At 45.3% G+C, this 16364-nt stretch overlaps 1 protein-coding gene across 3 annotated transcripts in view; it reads right to left on the reverse strand.

Moving 5' to 3' along the window:
- Positions 1-8243: 8243 nt before the first annotated feature.
- The window catches only part of LOC146199178 (hemocytin-like), a 111324-nt gene continuing 103203 nt past the window's right edge, over positions 8244-16364 (reverse strand). For all 3 annotated transcript variants that reach the window (XM_084594641.1, XM_084594639.1, XM_084594640.1), the window contains 6 exons: positions 15515-15733; positions 14582-14674; positions 11543-11671; positions 11405-11459; positions 9981-10133; positions 8244-8573 (listed from right to left, as the gene is read on the reverse strand). In XM_084594641.1, coding sequence (XP_084450767.1) covers positions 8383-8573; positions 9981-10133; positions 11405-11459; positions 11543-11671; positions 14582-14674; positions 15515-15733 — 840 coding nt within the window. In that variant the 3' untranslated portion in view covers positions 8244-8382. The remainder of the gene's footprint in view (positions 8574-9980; positions 10134-11404; positions 11460-11542; positions 11672-14581; positions 14675-15514; positions 15734-16364) is intronic.

Consider the following 16364-nt stretch of genomic DNA (forward strand, 5'->3'; position numbering starts at 1 on the left):
TATATATATATATATATATATATATATATATATATATATATATATATATATATATATATACATATATCCTATTGGTTAACTTTTGAGCAGAACGGAAACCAATATCTCGCACCTAAATGGCACACTTAAAAATAAAGTGAAAATATTGTTACGTGGTGGCATGACAAGCGATGGAACACGGCGACACTACAGAAACAGAACGACGTGATGACACGACGATGAAATATGCTTTAATGGCCAGCGGGCCTAGCGCGAGCGCTCCGCCCCGCGCCACTGCCCGCTTCGTCGTCTTCGTAGCATGACCCGGGGCCACCGAGGGATCGTCCCGATCGATTGCTTGTAATCCAATGCATGATGTGACAAATGAACACATACGGAGGACTCGGAGATGAAACGCTTGCCACCACAATGAATGCGAGATGGGATGAATGGTTGCGTCGGAGAATCAGGTTCAATGTTCACCGTTTGCAGGAGGTCAAGGCACCTGGACAAGCCGGACGGTTTGGGCGGGGGTGCTGTCTTCGCTCGAGTGGTCGTGAAGTCGCTTCGTCGTGGGGTTGGTCGGGTCGGCTTTGGGCTCTTTCTAGTCATCGTGTGTTGTGGTCAGGGCTGGGGACGGGGCTAGGGAGAGCGGCTGGTCGGGTCTGAATAGAAAAGGCTGGAGCGGAGCTGTGCGGCAATCTCCACGGGTTTTCAGTCGAAGGTTCCGGTTTACAGATGGCGTCGATGCTCCTATGCGAGGATGGGGATGACCCGCACCTCCAACCAAATATTACGTGGTGACATGACAAGCGATGGAACACGGCGACATAACAGAAACAGAACGACGTGATATGACATGACGATGAAATATGCTTTAATGACCAGCGGGCCTAGCGCGAGCTCTCCGCCCCGCGCCACTGCTCACTTTGTCGTCTTCGTAGCATATACATGATTGCTCAATCGCTTTAGGAAGTTTTTCAGTGGCATTTTGGAAACAGAAGCCTTTAATTGGCGTCGTCCGATTTTGCGCCTTCGCTAATATGACTTTTGCGCTCCACGATAGCGCCTAGAAGTGATGATGATGATGATGAGAAGGAGACACCTTAGTAACGCCACCCTGTGCTCCCGAAAAAAATGTGACTGTCCCGCTCAAAGTATCGCACGGGGCCGATGATTTTTAGCGCTCCCAAGGTGACTGAAGTGCAGTACCCTAGTGCCTTCTCTGTAGTTGGCAGAACGAAACTCTATGGTTGAAACCTAAACCGAAACAGGCCAGAAAACAAAATTCAGGTATAGATTATTTAGCGGTCCTAAGAGGAAATCACGAAATCAAGCGGGGATCCATATACAGGAATCTCTTACGCATCATTCACAAGCAGAAGAATGAGACCAAAATTTGGTGTCTATTCTCCTTTAAGATCTCCCTCAAAATCTCAACTGTCTGATCTAGGGTGGCCACCTTCCTAATATTAAAATGCGGAACACATTGACATGGGGAAGAGCGACAGGATGATTGATACAGCACGATTATATTCGCGCTGACATGAAGCATATTGAACCGGGACCGCGCTTCCGAGGTTAGACCCGCGGCCCAAACCCGGCTAAATCAGTCTGCGCGGACTCTTTAAAGGTATGCCGTTAAGGCGAGAAAAAAAAAAAAAACGCGTAACGTTTTTTTTTTTATTCCATCATAAATGTTCTAGTCCTGATTGAAATGCATCAGTATATATATAAAAAAAAACCACATCCCTAATAACGTGCAACAAAAAATCAAACACATAGAAAAAAAAAGATTTTCAAAAGTCTGCATGAATTATTTATTTTTTTTTTTTATCGAAAGACCACTAGACTGTACTACCAAGGCTCTTAATTGGGCTAGTTGGTTGCCCATTACAATCTCACTATGTCGGAAGTGAGATTGTAATAAATTTAGTAATAATATTATATGTGATAAGAGCCGTTCTCTATTACCTACATTTCTGAATTAGTGCTGGATCGTAGGTTGTTCACGAATTTTTTGTTTCTTTGATCATGACTGTATTTCATGTGTAATTTATTTAGTTTACTACTATAAGTGCACTTTTGATGTAACCAGCTCAGTGCTATCTTATTCCTGATTCCTGAATAGGACTGATATTATTGTCGAAAAAATAAACAATACTGCTTAAATGGTACGTACATAATAACAAATACAGATGGAAGAAAAATCTGACAAATTTTCTTCTGAGCAGAGAATGGCACTGTCAAAGTACCGGCAGAAGCAAATACTTAGTGAGGAAATTTTTGGCATGTTATTTTATTTGAAGCTATTGTGATCTGCGCACGTTTAAGAGCTATGAATTATAGTCATTTTAAATATAGCTCCTTATTAGCAATTAGCTATTGGGGCAAGTTATTTGCTTAATCACACAAAAAAAAATCTGCCCCAGGCAAATTTTTCACAGGAACCTGCGTGAGCAAGGGCAGGAAAAGAAAAAAAAAATCTACATATTCTCTTAAACAATTCACGGCCACACTTCGCATATCTGTGGAGATGAAAAACGCCTGTTTATTGTGCATATATATGTGCTTGAATATCGCAAGACTCCTGAAGCAGTACGCTGTTATTCAATGACATTTCTCATAGAGTAGAGATGTTAGGCAAAGCCAAACGAAGGCTATCTTTGAACAGACGGCTGCCTGCGGAGCAGTCGATTAAAGGTCCTTCTCCAGCGGCTCTTATGAGGCTTCGAATGTTCAGTCGTTAGTGGTAATACAAAAACAGGAAGATACAAAAGCGCCTTCTGCTAGATCCGACGAAGTGTGCTCATTGATAGCTGAAATATCCCAAGCTAGCTCTGTTTTGTACTTTAGTAGGCGCGTGCTTATGTAAACGAGTCGTGTTTTACGTGTTGCAGCGCTCCATAAAACCTGCCCTGTAGTAGAGGGCGCTACAGGGTTTTGCACTTTTTCAACTTTTACGCTTTGTCGTTGAACGCCGCCAGGCGTGCGCGCCCAAAGTTACTTGAACAAACCACTGAGTGCCGCTGATTAAATTCGGCCTATAAATGAGTTTTATCTCATTCGGCGTTAACAAATGTACTAGTAGTGGTTTATTTACAAACCATCTTGAACGATTTTAGCTGCGGTGTTCTCTCATTTCCTAAAGCAGCCGAACGCAGCTAGCCCCAACCCGGCCTGGGCCCGCCACTTCAAGCCCGAGCCCGGCAAAACAGAAATTTTCAGACCTGGCCCGGCCCGCGAACCGGGCTTTCGGGCCGGCATGATGCCTTGCAGTACTCTAGTTCGAGCGTCGCGCGAGCCGAAGCTCCGATCTGCTGTCACCACGCGAACACTGAAATACCGCAGGAACGTGAGCTATTCGCTTCAATGATATAAGCCTCCAAGTTCCCAAAGGAGACGTTTTTATAAACGCCGTCATCCAGCGATACACACAATCACTCAGTCCCTGCGTCTCGGGAGCGGCCGAGGAGCAAGGCTCCGCTGCTCTCACGAAGTAACAAGTAATGCGGGCCGCGAGCAGGCAATGGTGTGCTGCGATCTCCAGTACACACTGGCCTGCACTAATATGCACGGACAAAGGCCGGCGAGCAAGAACAGTAGTTATACGCACCTCGTGATATTGTCTCAGATAAGTCTCCCTCGGCCCCGCTCCGACCGTCGCGAGAGCACGGCTGTCGAAGCGGGTACCGTCGTCCTGCGCTCCGATTCTTGTGTTGTCTTCTTTGCCCAGTTGTGGTTTTCACGTAATTTTAAGGAAGACTAAGGTAATGTTCAACAGCCTCGGGAAGGAACAGCAGTTTACATTATGTAGCGAAGTACTGGAAGTAGTAGGCGAATATTTCTACTTAGGACATGCAGTGACCGCAGATCCGGACCATGAAAAGGAAATAACAAGAAGAATAAGATTGGGATGGAGCGCATTTGGCAAGCACTCGCAGATTATGGCTAGCAGCTTGCCGGTATCGCTCAAGAGGAAAGTATACAACAGTTGCATCTTGCCTGTACTCACCTATGGGGCTGAAACGTGGAGGCTAACCAAGAGAGTTCTACTTAAGTTGAGGACAACCCAGAGGGCTATGGAACGAAAAATGGTAGGGGTAACATTAAGAGATAGAAAGCGTGCAGAGTGGGTCAGAGAAATAACTCAAGTTACCGACATTCTAGTGGAAATTAAGAAGAAGTAATGGACATGGGCAGGACATGTAGTGCGAAGAGAGGATAACCGATGGTCGCTGAGGGTAACAAACTGGATTCCAAGGGAAGGAAAGCGTAGCAGGGGGCGGCAGAAAGTTAGGTGGGCGGATGAGATTAAGAAGTTCGCAGGGGTCAAGTGGATGCAGCTAGCACAGAACCGGGTTCAGTGGAGAAATGTGGGAGAGGCCTTCGCCCTGCAGTGGGTATAATCAGGCTGATGATGATGATGATGATCGCCGCCCACAGCATGTTATGTAGTACCTGTCGCTTGTCAAGTTCCGCCGTCAAGCAACTGGGCACATTGATATATGTTGGTTTGGGGAAGGCTGCGTGCCTGCGATGATGGTCTACCCGATTTATCTGTGCTGAGCTGGGATAGCTGCCCCTCGTTCTCAGTTCATTCTGATTGCCTTCTGTTTGAACTGTTTTCAGCTTCATTTTTTGTAGTTTTGAATATTGAAACGTCTACGTGCCATGATGTCCTTTTTTTTTTATTCTTACGCTTGGTGTACGACTGCGATTATGTGCATACTCTGCTATGCCTGTTTATCCACAATTTTTTTTGTGTGTGTGTGGGGGGGAGAACTTAGGTATGGTCTATATGTTGTTGTGGTTACTGCCTCTGTCATCGTTTTGATGGGCGGGCCGTGAGATCTGTGATTTACAAATGTTTTAGGCCTTCCTATTACCGTATTCATTGTGGATGAAGTGTCCCTGTGTAACCTTATGTTTGGCTTAGAACTGTTCATGGGCCTCACAGAAGGATTTAGTTTTTCTCGGCAATAATATGGTCTGGAAAGAGGAACCCCACAAGAAAGCAGCAAACACTCATGGCGGTAGCCGGTATCTCCACGCGCCAAGCTGCCAGTCTTTCATGCTATGCTTCTGTTGTCGCCTTACTCGTGTTCATCTCCTCTGACAGAGTTGGACGAAACACCTTGGTTAGCCCTCGTTCATCCTATCAAATCCTTCCTTAAATAATTAGCTGCATATGACAAGAGGTGGTAAAACTAAGCTAAACAATGGAAAATTTAGCAAAAGAATTGCTAAACACTGCATGCATCCATGCTTGGCCGAACTAAACTGTCACTCAATTTTGTTGTGTTCTTCCAAACAAGCAACAACCACACGAAATTACAAGCTCAAAATATGTGATGCCTCAATCTTGTTTCATGTAGCCAAAAAACAAAAATAGGTTTAATTTGCTGCTGTGATTGGTTAGCAGGGCGTAATCTTTATGCTATTACAAAGTACAAGAAAAGAACGCTCGCAATGTTGTTTTTATTGTGTCTTTAGTTCTCTTGTTCCGTTATAGTTCATTACAGGCGAATTTTCTTACGTGAGTCTTCAGGATCCTGTAAGTAAAATTTTGTCTCGACAATCTTTATGGTAACGTAAAAAAAAAAAAGAAAGGTGAAATTGTTGGTTAGTAATTACTTTCATTTTGACGTTTTTGGCAAGCCTCTAAAGAAAAATTCACCGCAAACATATACTGCTTACTTATTTACAAATGAGTTATTTGACATTCAGAAGCCTTACAGAGATGAACGATTGCCTATAGCTAGGTTTTTTGTTCGTGATGTATCTGAAAACAAAAATCGGAAATAGATGCTCTGTCTCTGAGGTCCCCCTTAAAGTGTGGCAAAAGTTCACGTTAATTATTCGCTAAATTAACCTATCTCACAATCTTTGGCGTGGCGTCTAAGGCATGTAAGTTCCAGTTTAGGTTTTCGTGTATGCATTGGTAAGACTGCTGTTAAGAAAATTAGTATATTCACTCTGAACATGAGTAGGGCAAGGTACACTTTGCCGCAGTAAGTGTCATTATGTGGAAAAGTATGCTTCTCAGGTGAAAAGCATCAGAAATGATGTTGAAAAGAATTGACGCTAGTTATGCCAAAGCCTGCGGTTGCATATATCAAAAAGCTGAATAATAAAAATTAAGTGTGTCATGGTTTTGCTTTTGCACGGAATTCAATACGAAAGTGAACAAAATAGTGCAAAAGAAATAAATCTGAGACGAAGTCGGAATCCCACGAGCACTGATACCCACACCCTGCAGAAACTCCAACCTGATGTTTTTCACAAGTAGACACGGGAACGCAGTCGCACATGACATGCACGCTACGCAGAAGACGATGAGGATGTTCTTCCTTCATTAGGTTGGGTAAATTCAGATGCATACGTCTGCTGGCGTATTCACACAAGCTCGCGAACTAATAGCTGTGGCCCGCTAACGACAGACGAAGAGAATCTTCGGAAGGGTTATTCTGGAGGAGGCTGTCCTCTTCAGCAAAGTTACGAGTTGGGGAATAGCATAGCAAAGAACATGGAACCGAAAAGGTAATATTTTTATTGCGAAAGCAATACTGCTAGCACTTCGAGCCTTTGGCGTGTCGTGACGCCTCCATACATGACCTTTCACGTGACCGTGTGACGTCGCGCCAGACCGAGAGACGGGGCCCCAGCTCGCGCCATCGGATGGTGGCAGTGAGTACTTACAGGAGCCGCAGCGGTGACGTCACGCCATTTTAACGTGACCGTGTGACGTCACGCCAGACCGAGAGACAGGGCTGCAGCTCGCGCCATCGGATGGTGGCGGCGAGTCCATACACGGCGCTGTGTCGCAGCCAAGAGAGGGCGCTCGATGTTTTATGAAGAACGCTCGGTCACCCGCAACTAATGCTTTCGCTGAATATTTGGTTCAGCAGCGTTGAACTCTTGTAATTTTGTTTTTCCCCGCATTGTGCTCGTACGGCCCGCGGCGCTTAGCCAGCGGAGATACGAAGTATGCTCCAATGATCTCACATGAGCAGCATATAAAGCGCAGGTCTGGACGCGTGCCAAAACACCAGCACTTTTATTGTCACTTCTGCCTCAATATTAAATGATGTGGAGATGTGGCAGTTGCCAGTCAATTTTCGACTTGGCCTAACGAACGTCGTAAGTGACGTTCCTCATAACCTGAGTCACCTTGGGGCGTTCGACTCCTTAATTCAAACCACTCCAAACATCGCAAGGATTCAGCGCTGTGCTGCATCACTTCTTCTTTGTCAGCTTTGTTCGCGCTGTCAGACTATATGTACCATCTCTACGCGAACCGATCCGCCCAGTATTCTATCCTACAGGTGTTCAGAAAAGCGGCGCTCTGCCGACCGTTGAGGAAAGAAGTGCTGCGGTCAGCGCAAAGAAAGCTTGGTGGAATATCTAAGACCACGAGTTCGCAGGTGGTAAAAACCAACATGATAATAAAAGAAACACATTCCCTCTCAGCCTTCCTCAGAAAAAAAAAAATGCTGTTGGAGATATTCAACAAGAATGCGAATTCTTATGGTAACTGATTGCTTTCAATAGGCTGTAGCACATCTTAAACGTTTTTCTTGAAGACGCGTCCGCAGAGAGGTGATGGCCTTAGCCTGTTATGCGCCGTAAGTCCAACAACAGACAACAACGGCAACAGTAGCAGCATTGAAGTCATTTCCTCGGGCTTACGAGACCAGGAATCCCCGAGCATAACTCACAATTGCGACTACCAGCAACAAACGGCAACTGCATGCCCATGTCAGCACAGATTAAGCTTTTAGCCGATACTGAGAAACAGGAGGCACTATCATTCTCCAAGATCAGGTTAAAGTGCAACGCGTTCAAGCACGAGCCCTACGTACTCAGTTAGAAGCTGGCATAGATGTTGCATTATTTAGAGCAGTGGTCGCAGAGTAAATCTCTCCAAGTAGTCCACGCTTTCCTACAGAGTGAACTCCGCCTCATGGTGGGCAACGCTTTTTTTCTAGTGGCAGGCAGACGGAGGAAAAAGCAATCGTAGGAGTCGCGCGGGAGAACGCGAGAAGGGCTGCTTGAGATGTGCGGCGGCATTGACGCTAACTCACACTCTTCGGTGGCGTTGTGATGATCAGCATTATAAAAGAAAAACGACCAGGGCACTGGCGACAGTGCCGAGGGGTACGCGCCTTTCTCCCGACGTTCTACAGACATGTGCGCTGTTCTTGCCAGTTCCGTTTGACGTTTGCTTTGTCTTTGATTGAAAACACGCTTTACTCGCCAAATATGAAAGTCGACTTTATTGATGTGAGTGTTTTCGAACAATGTATCGATGAATGAGCGATGTATGCTCCTGTTACTCTATCTGTCCAGTAATGATGACGTGCTGGTGATGGTCCAGATGTGGTCGCATTGTGCATCGCCTCAAAGTGGAATGGGTACTGATATGTCAGTGGAACCGGCTCGCTGTTCGCCACACGTGGTGCAACTGCACTCGACCGGGCTCTGGTAGTCCTTCTGGACGCGGCGCCCATTCTCGCAGCTTAGCGACACCTTGGCCGGGATCGCTTTCTTGATTGTGCAGCAACGGCAGTTGGAGGTGAAGTTGTTTGTCTCTGCAGAGAAAACGGTGCACCATAAAGCACAACAAGCATAAACGCGCGCTCCAGGCACTACGCCAAGGACTGCGTACGGGGTACAGAACTCTTTTTGGTGAGCTTCAGCGTATATATCGTTACCGTATATTGCTACTCCCAGACGCCAACAGAGAATGCATAGACGGTTGCAAAGAGAATATGGCGCACGTGATACTTGGACTCCGTTCAGGGTGGTGCTAAGTGTCCCTTTCGGCAAGTTATATGCAGAGGTGTTTGCCAGAAAAGTTCTGCTTATCGAGCTAGACCTTACAGTACGAATCGAAGTTCAGTATAACTTGCATGAAAACATTTTGTGTGCGTCGGTCTGTCTGGTAATTGGATTTTTGGGGCACGCCACTTTATAATGAACTACCATGTTACGACTTATGTAGCCTAATACGATTGTACTGTACCAGTAATATATAGTAATTTAACAAGAATCTAGGTGCGTTATAGCCTTAGTGGTTATGCGTCACAAAGCACAACATAATAGTTATACAAGAATCCCAACCTGCAAGATTTGCATGAAGCCAAAAGGGTGAGTGGGATCGAGCTTTCGTCCACTAGCAAACTTTGTCTTCGCTTGGGCCCAGTGGAAGTGGGGCCCAGTGGTTCTTTAGTCGAAACGTAGGCTAACGGGGCTGAGCCTGCCCATCCAATCCTTGTCCATCATGTATTATCAGGAATCACACTTTACCAGGCAGCCAAAAGAAAAGAGTAACACTAAAAAGAGAGCAGATGCGTAATGTAAATAGCAGCTCAATTTTAGTTTCATTTATGGAAGTTTGGTTGGAAAGCACACTCATTTTGTGATCCCTAAACAACTCAACACAGACTGCTCCGAAATCGCAGATCGCTTGCTCGCCACCACTACGCAAATCTAAAACTGCATTGGTGCTTTTTTCTTTGTTGCTTTTAGTGCTGTCCGTGTCTATCTTGCCCCTAGTTGAGTGTGTAACTGCGTAACTAAACAAATAAATTGCCTGCGCTGCCGCATCTATTGATGCGGACAAGCCAACAAAAGACGTCTAATTGGCAGAGGAATCGCTGACACGAGCTCTGGGTCGTTAGTTTTTCTCTCCATATATTATATGTCATTTGCATCAGCGCGCCTGAAGTGGATAGCACAGCTAACGCCACAGCAATGCCTGCGGCAAATCACAATAGAAGCCAAATTTTGGCAGAGGCAATACTGCTTGCGTGTGAGAATGTGAGATCATTACGCTAGTTTACGACGCTATTTTGATAAAGTGCTCATCCATGCTACGCTGCATAATGACTACGATTCGCCATCATGCTGGTTGCAGCAAATGCATTTCGCTAGTTACAGTTAGAGTTTTTCAGCGGATAGTGATTGGTTCACAGGGCGCGCATGATGTCTCTTGCCTGGATTGAAGACTGTCCTCGAGAAGCACTGTCCCCTGCATTCCGCCAGGTTGGCTATGGGTTCGGTGTTGTAGCACAGGCCGTTTTCAGGATCGTACAGGGTGAAATACTGCATCGTCCGAGAGGGCTCGAGGGTGTGGGGGGCACAGGAACCTGAATCAGAAAAATGGCGCCCATAAGTTCCGACAGTTTATAGAGGTGAGCATTGACGCAAGCGCGCCGCAAAGCACCAAGCAGCGCACACTGGAGACTGTAAGGCCCAGAGCATGAATGGCCCTGTAATCCCCTCAACTCCCCTCCCCTTCCCCCCCCCCCTCCTCCCTTTTTCTCGCTGAGATAATTAAGTACATCGCTTCCTTTTTTTGCTATATATATATATATATATATATATATATATATATATATATATATATATATATATATATATATATATATATATATATATATATATATATATATATATATATATTTTTTTTTTTTTTTTTTTTTTTGCCGCAGAACTATAATCTATAAAAGCAACCTGGTGTCCCGATGCACACAGACGACCCTTTATCGGCGCTGCCTTCAAAAATATGAGGCAACAAGTCTCGCAGCAGACGCACGCGACGTGCTCCCTGGTTCAACGCAACAAAGCAGACGACAGCAGTTACGCATGTCATGAAGCATGCCCGCATTCGTAGGTAGAAAATGTTCGGCACGGTGGGGCCCGAAACAATTGCAGCTCCAAAACTAGCTTTAATATGCTCAAACGCCAGCCTCTCTGCCAATACAAACTACTAAGATTTCTCATATGAGAACAACTGACTCCCACTTATCAACATACTCGACTCCTATTTATTTTACATTGCGGCTTCAACGACGTGCGTTGGATCTTGGGCGTGTCGGCCGCGTTTAGATCGAGGCAAAAGGAAAGGTACAATGACAACCCCCGCTGGTAAAAATAATAATCAACCGCAAGCCCCCACCACGGCGTTCCAGTATTTCCTTGAATATTCAGCAGTGTACGCTTTTCAGAGTAAACGGACTTCACAACACAACTTGAACATGAACAAATAGAACAAGGAAGAATATCGCCCTACCTCAGCGCATCGTTGATGTAAACATAATTCACGAACTTCAGCGGAACGATAGTCTCCTCTAAACGTTAAACCGAATGAGTGTTAACCACGGCAATAAACTGCAAGAGCGCCTCTAAAACATTTCATGATTCGTTTGAAGATGGTCTTCATCGTAGTTACTTAGAGGTCGATACTATGAAGCTTCATATAGCGTTCGTGGAGAGGTGTCCGGAGGGCTATGTCTGATGAGGTAACACGGTGATAAGCAATCGCTCGCTTTGTAGTTTAAGGCACCACTACACAAAAGATGATTTCTGGCTCCTAATACGCATGCAAAGCATTTTCAGAGTGAGAAGGAGATCTTACCTGGCGTAACTTGGCACTTTTGGCAGCATCCTGTCTCGTCGCGTACGATATTGTTCTGGAAAAAAAGAGAGGCGGGCACGTGAGCAACGTATCTCTGCAAAGAATTTGTCTTTACGCTATGGTCAATTGTTGCATCACCTTGGGGCAATTGGACGGAAGCTTGGGACACGCCTTGAGCGTGTATTTAGTCTCCACCACGCCGGCGTCGTTGCGCACGCACTGGACCTGGAAGCAGGGCCTGACGGTCGACACCCACCTCTCTCCGACCTGAACGACACGGAAGGGAGAAGGCGTGGCTGTTACTGTTGTCAGTCACGGCACGTGACTCTTAGAAAGTGGGAGCAAAAAGAAAACAAGTGGTCAGCGATGGGTATTCTTGCCGATGGCATCATAAATATTATAAAGCCTTTTTTCGGAGGTGCACAATGCACTTATTACGGACTATCGCCATAGTCACGTGCTGCGAGCAAACCATTGCAGCCTCTGCGATCAGACTATTGTCGTCAGATCTAAGTTGGAAGAAACGGGAAGTGAGCAGTGTTTGGACAAGAATTTCGTGTGCTGTCGTATAGAACTTCAGTTCATTTTGATGTTTCTGATTAGGCGATGACCACGAATATTGTTTTCGTCTTTAGCTATACTTAGAAAATTAGCCGCTGTAACGAAATCATTCTTAATGCTTACAGCGCGTTATTCGTTACTACGTTTCGTTACTGTTATTCGTTGCTGGCCCTGGAACAGAATCTTTACTCTAAAGTGCTGTGTGGAATGATGGCTGCTGAAATAATTCTAAGAAAAATAAGGCAGTCGCCGTGCTCTGATTAAACTAGAATATGTACGTCATCGCCTATCTTTAGAAGAGAAAGAAGTACGGGGGACGACTTATGACCCGTCTGTAAGGTGGGAGCTATTAATGCGATATCACTCAAATATGGTCTACGGCTTATCTTGTGGACCCTCTTTCCCGTACGCCCACCAATCACCTACCTGCAATTTGCTGCTCGGCAATTGTCAGGTTATTAATCCGTGCATCTTTATTCCTGCATATACGCACCAACATACAGTGCTATAAAGCCGTATGAAAGCACCTGTATGGTATAGGGGCAGCGTGTCTTACTCAAGACTAAATTGTCACAGTTTCGATCTGCATATAGTTCTGAATTTTAATTACAGTGGGATTGATTTATATTTAAGCCCTCTGCTCCACGCCTGACGAAAAATCAAGATTTCCCAATACATGCCAACGACGGTGGCGCTGTCGTCTTTTCTACTGAAAGGTGGCCTTAGCATTGTCGTATTGAAATGAAGTGTCTAAAGATACGTCAGATAGATTCATTTGGTTATCATTAAAGGTACGGTGGACATCACTACAGGTCTATGAACAGAGTCGCATCCGATGTATGGCCCTCATGCTCTTCTTCTTCTTCCAGGCTCTTCCTCGCAAAGCGTACGTAAGAAGATAAGTAACTTGCGTACGCTTTGCGAGGAAGAGCGTGGAAGAAGAAGAGCATGAGCGCCATACATCGGATGCGACTCTGTTCACTTTCGAGAAGATACTGCTCCGCTTTATGAAAAGCACAGGCCTATTCGAAAGACTGATTTTGCTGTTATGTTACATGATATGACTGTGACGTGATGTGATGTGACATGTCTGGGATGTGACTGTACTAACATCACCCATCCCTCTCTCACAACTTTTATATCCATTCACCGATTTCCTCCAGTGCAGGGTAGCAAACCAGTTTATTTTACCGGCTAACCTCCCTGGGGAGGGGGGTTCCTTCTCATCTTCCTCCTCCTTCGAGGAGATACAAAGAATAAGTTCACCCATTCTTATATTGCCGCATTCATAAACATGACATAGACCGGCGTCCTCAAGCTCGGTTGCGCTGCTGTAACTCGTGTATAGGTTGCACAGCAAGAGATTATAGCAGGAGACTCGGTACGCGTCAGCAGAGATACGCGTTCGTTTGGTGCTTTCGCTTCACATTTATTAAACAGTTTGATAGTATATCACCTTTATCTTCTCGTAATTTTAGGAAGCCACCTCTAGAATTTGCGCCGTCTTCAATTCTGCACTGGGACCGAGAGCCGGTGTGCACTGCACAGCACACATCCCATCGTGCAGCCCCCGTCAGTGACATATGGTAACACTTATTTCCATACTCTTTTTTTTTTAAAGATCTTTTTCGCCCTGATCAAAGACGACAACTAACTGCTTCTCTGCTCTGGTCTCCCCCCCCCTCCCCCCTCTTACCACCTAGCTGCTCCCCACCTCCTTTCTCCTGTTAAAAATTTCAATTCCAGCAGAAACGCCGGCGTGGTAATCACTAAATAATATTATATGCTAACTATATGCTAGCTCTTCTTTAACAACAAATATGACGTCTTTAATAAATTATTGGCCTCACAGCATGAGGAAGAATGCATGCCGAATCTACGATGGGAGGTAATGCTAGTTTGGTATCGATGAACAGGTCAGAGACCATACGAAAACGAAGATATGCTCTACCGAAATACGAAGAGGGGAGCCGAAAAGATGAAAGTGTGAATGGTTCGCTTTCGAGTAAACATCAACATTGTTAAGGAGAGGCTATGAATTTGAGTTCGTCGCAAGCTGAACGGTCCCTGCCCAGTAGTCTCCGCCTTCGCTAGCGAATGGAGGTTCGGTGCGAACTCAACTTTGACTGGAGGACGGGACTAGTCACGAGGAAACCTTCAGCGGAGTGAAGCAGAAACTCACATGTGCCTTAAGTTTGTGTGGAAATAGCCAGGAGTAATTTAGCAGTTCGAACGCTGCAACCAAACGAAGTACGCCATTATTATTATTTATTATTATTATTCAGCCGAACGATACGAAGTGTGTCTTGAGCATGCAGCTCAGATGTGGCTTACTGAATGTAAATCGCTTTATTCGAGCAAGAACTCTTGGCAAGATGAATTTATCTGTGTTACGACATATAAGAAACGGAAACACGTGCGTGCGTCGTTGTACACATCATATCAATACTGCGAGAAAATTTTGTATGATAAGGTATCTGCCTTTTAAAAACACCGAGTAATATCTCCGACGTACCTGGGGAAAAAATGAGTTTCATATCGGAGCACATTAGAGTGACACGCTGGTACGTTGTATCGTTCATTACACTAATCGAAGATTTCCGTTCGGGCACTTACCGGGTAGAGACTTCCGTTCTCATCGCAGAACTCCCGCACACAGCGACCACAGCAGTCCCCTGAGCCTGGTACAGGTTCCACATATTTCTCACTCTGAAAAAAAAAAAAAAAAAAAAGAGAGAGCAGGGAGAACAATGAGTTACTTTGTTACCTCATAAATCGTGCAGTCTGTGCACTCAAATAAAGATGCGCTTTTGTTTTATTGTCCGTGGTTGTTCGTTTTTTCATTTACGAGAAGCTAAAATAGACGAACGAACTCAAAGCAGAGGTGATGGAGGCACAAAGAGACAACAACATGATGCGGTGATTGATAGCTTTTCAGCGATTTCCGTGTGACTGGTTGTAATTTAAGGCTACGTGAAATTGACTATTGTTATCTGGATAATTATTTTTGGCGCTCTTGCTTGGTCTCGAAACATAGGTTCAGGTACGAGGATCTCGAAGTTCGGCAGAGTCACTGCTTTTGATACTCATCTAAGCAATGGTTTTGAGAGCTAAAACTTACCCCGTCCTCCATAACGTCGCAATTCAGTTTCAGTGACCAATATTTCACTTGAATTATAAATTATGCTAATAACGCCTAAGGACGCAGTGGTATGCCCGTAAATATTCCCGGGACAAGAAAGCGGTATTTTCGCGAGATATGGCAGGACGCACGTTTACTCTGAATATAATCTGCTATGCTAAAACGAATGCTCAGATGCCATGACACGGCTCTTCTCTTCTTAAAACAACAACGACAACAAAAAGACAATGAATGCGAATTGTTTTGTAACGCAATGCCAATGGTTTTGAATATGACTACCCAGACCAACCTTTAAAGATAGTCATTCATACACCCCTATTCAGCAGATAAACTGGGAAGGGCTCCTAGCAATAACGACTAATGCTCTAGCAAGAAAACCTAAAAATGAAGGTCAGACAAAGACTCACCGGGTGGCAAGTCTTGTTGCAGATCTGCGTGAGAACGACCTTGATGGCCTCGCCCGTGGTTGGCGACTCTTCGCAGCGGTACGATCGACACTTGCCGTCCTCTGGTTGCCGCCATTCAGAGCCTTTGTAGTACGTCTGTCCGTTGCCCTTGCAAGCCGTACGCCGCTGCTCCGGGCAGCAGACGCCGTAATTGCTCGGAGACACCGCGTACTCGTAGTCCTGGGGGAAGCGTTGAGACACAACTCGTAAGTGTTAAGTTCTAAGAGGGAAAGGTGGAAGTTTAAGGTGGAAACAGAAGGAGGAGGTTAGGGGGTGGCGTTGGAAGTTGCGAGCGAAAAATCACGACCACTCCTCTGACATGTGCGAGTTGGCAGGTCGCATGGAATGCAGGCATGGGGGTGACGTAGATTGCTACCCGAGTGTCCAGCTGCCATCTCGACAGCTGCCAGGTGGGAACGGGACATGAGACTCGTACCCGCGACCCTTGGATCTTCAGTAAGCTATGCAATGCCTAGACAACACAGAGACATTCGTTTTTTTTTTTTTTTTTTTGTGAACATGGGGCTTTATATCTATTTTGCGTGTTATTTCGCATAATGTGGCAGCTTGCGACTATATGCTATGCATGTTTTAGACGATGTGTGATATAATAGGGACATGAAATAAGATAGTGGTTATTTAGCGATAAGCAATGCGCATTAACGGGAACATAAATTGCAGAGGAGCTGTGCATGGAAGTCGTTAACGCGAGCTCATCATGCCCGTATGAGCGGAGCTTTTAGGACAGCCCAAATTATTCGTGGCTAGATATGTTTGTGCAGAAGGAAGCTTTACGAGTCAAGTTGTTGTC

This window comes from Amblyomma maculatum, chromosome 2, assembly GCF_055883805.1.
Source record: "Amblyomma maculatum isolate TAMU_Amacu chromosome 2, ASM5588380v1, whole genome shotgun sequence".
Classification (NCBI taxonomy): Eukaryota; Metazoa; Arthropoda; class Arachnida; order Ixodida; family Ixodidae; genus Amblyomma; species Amblyomma maculatum.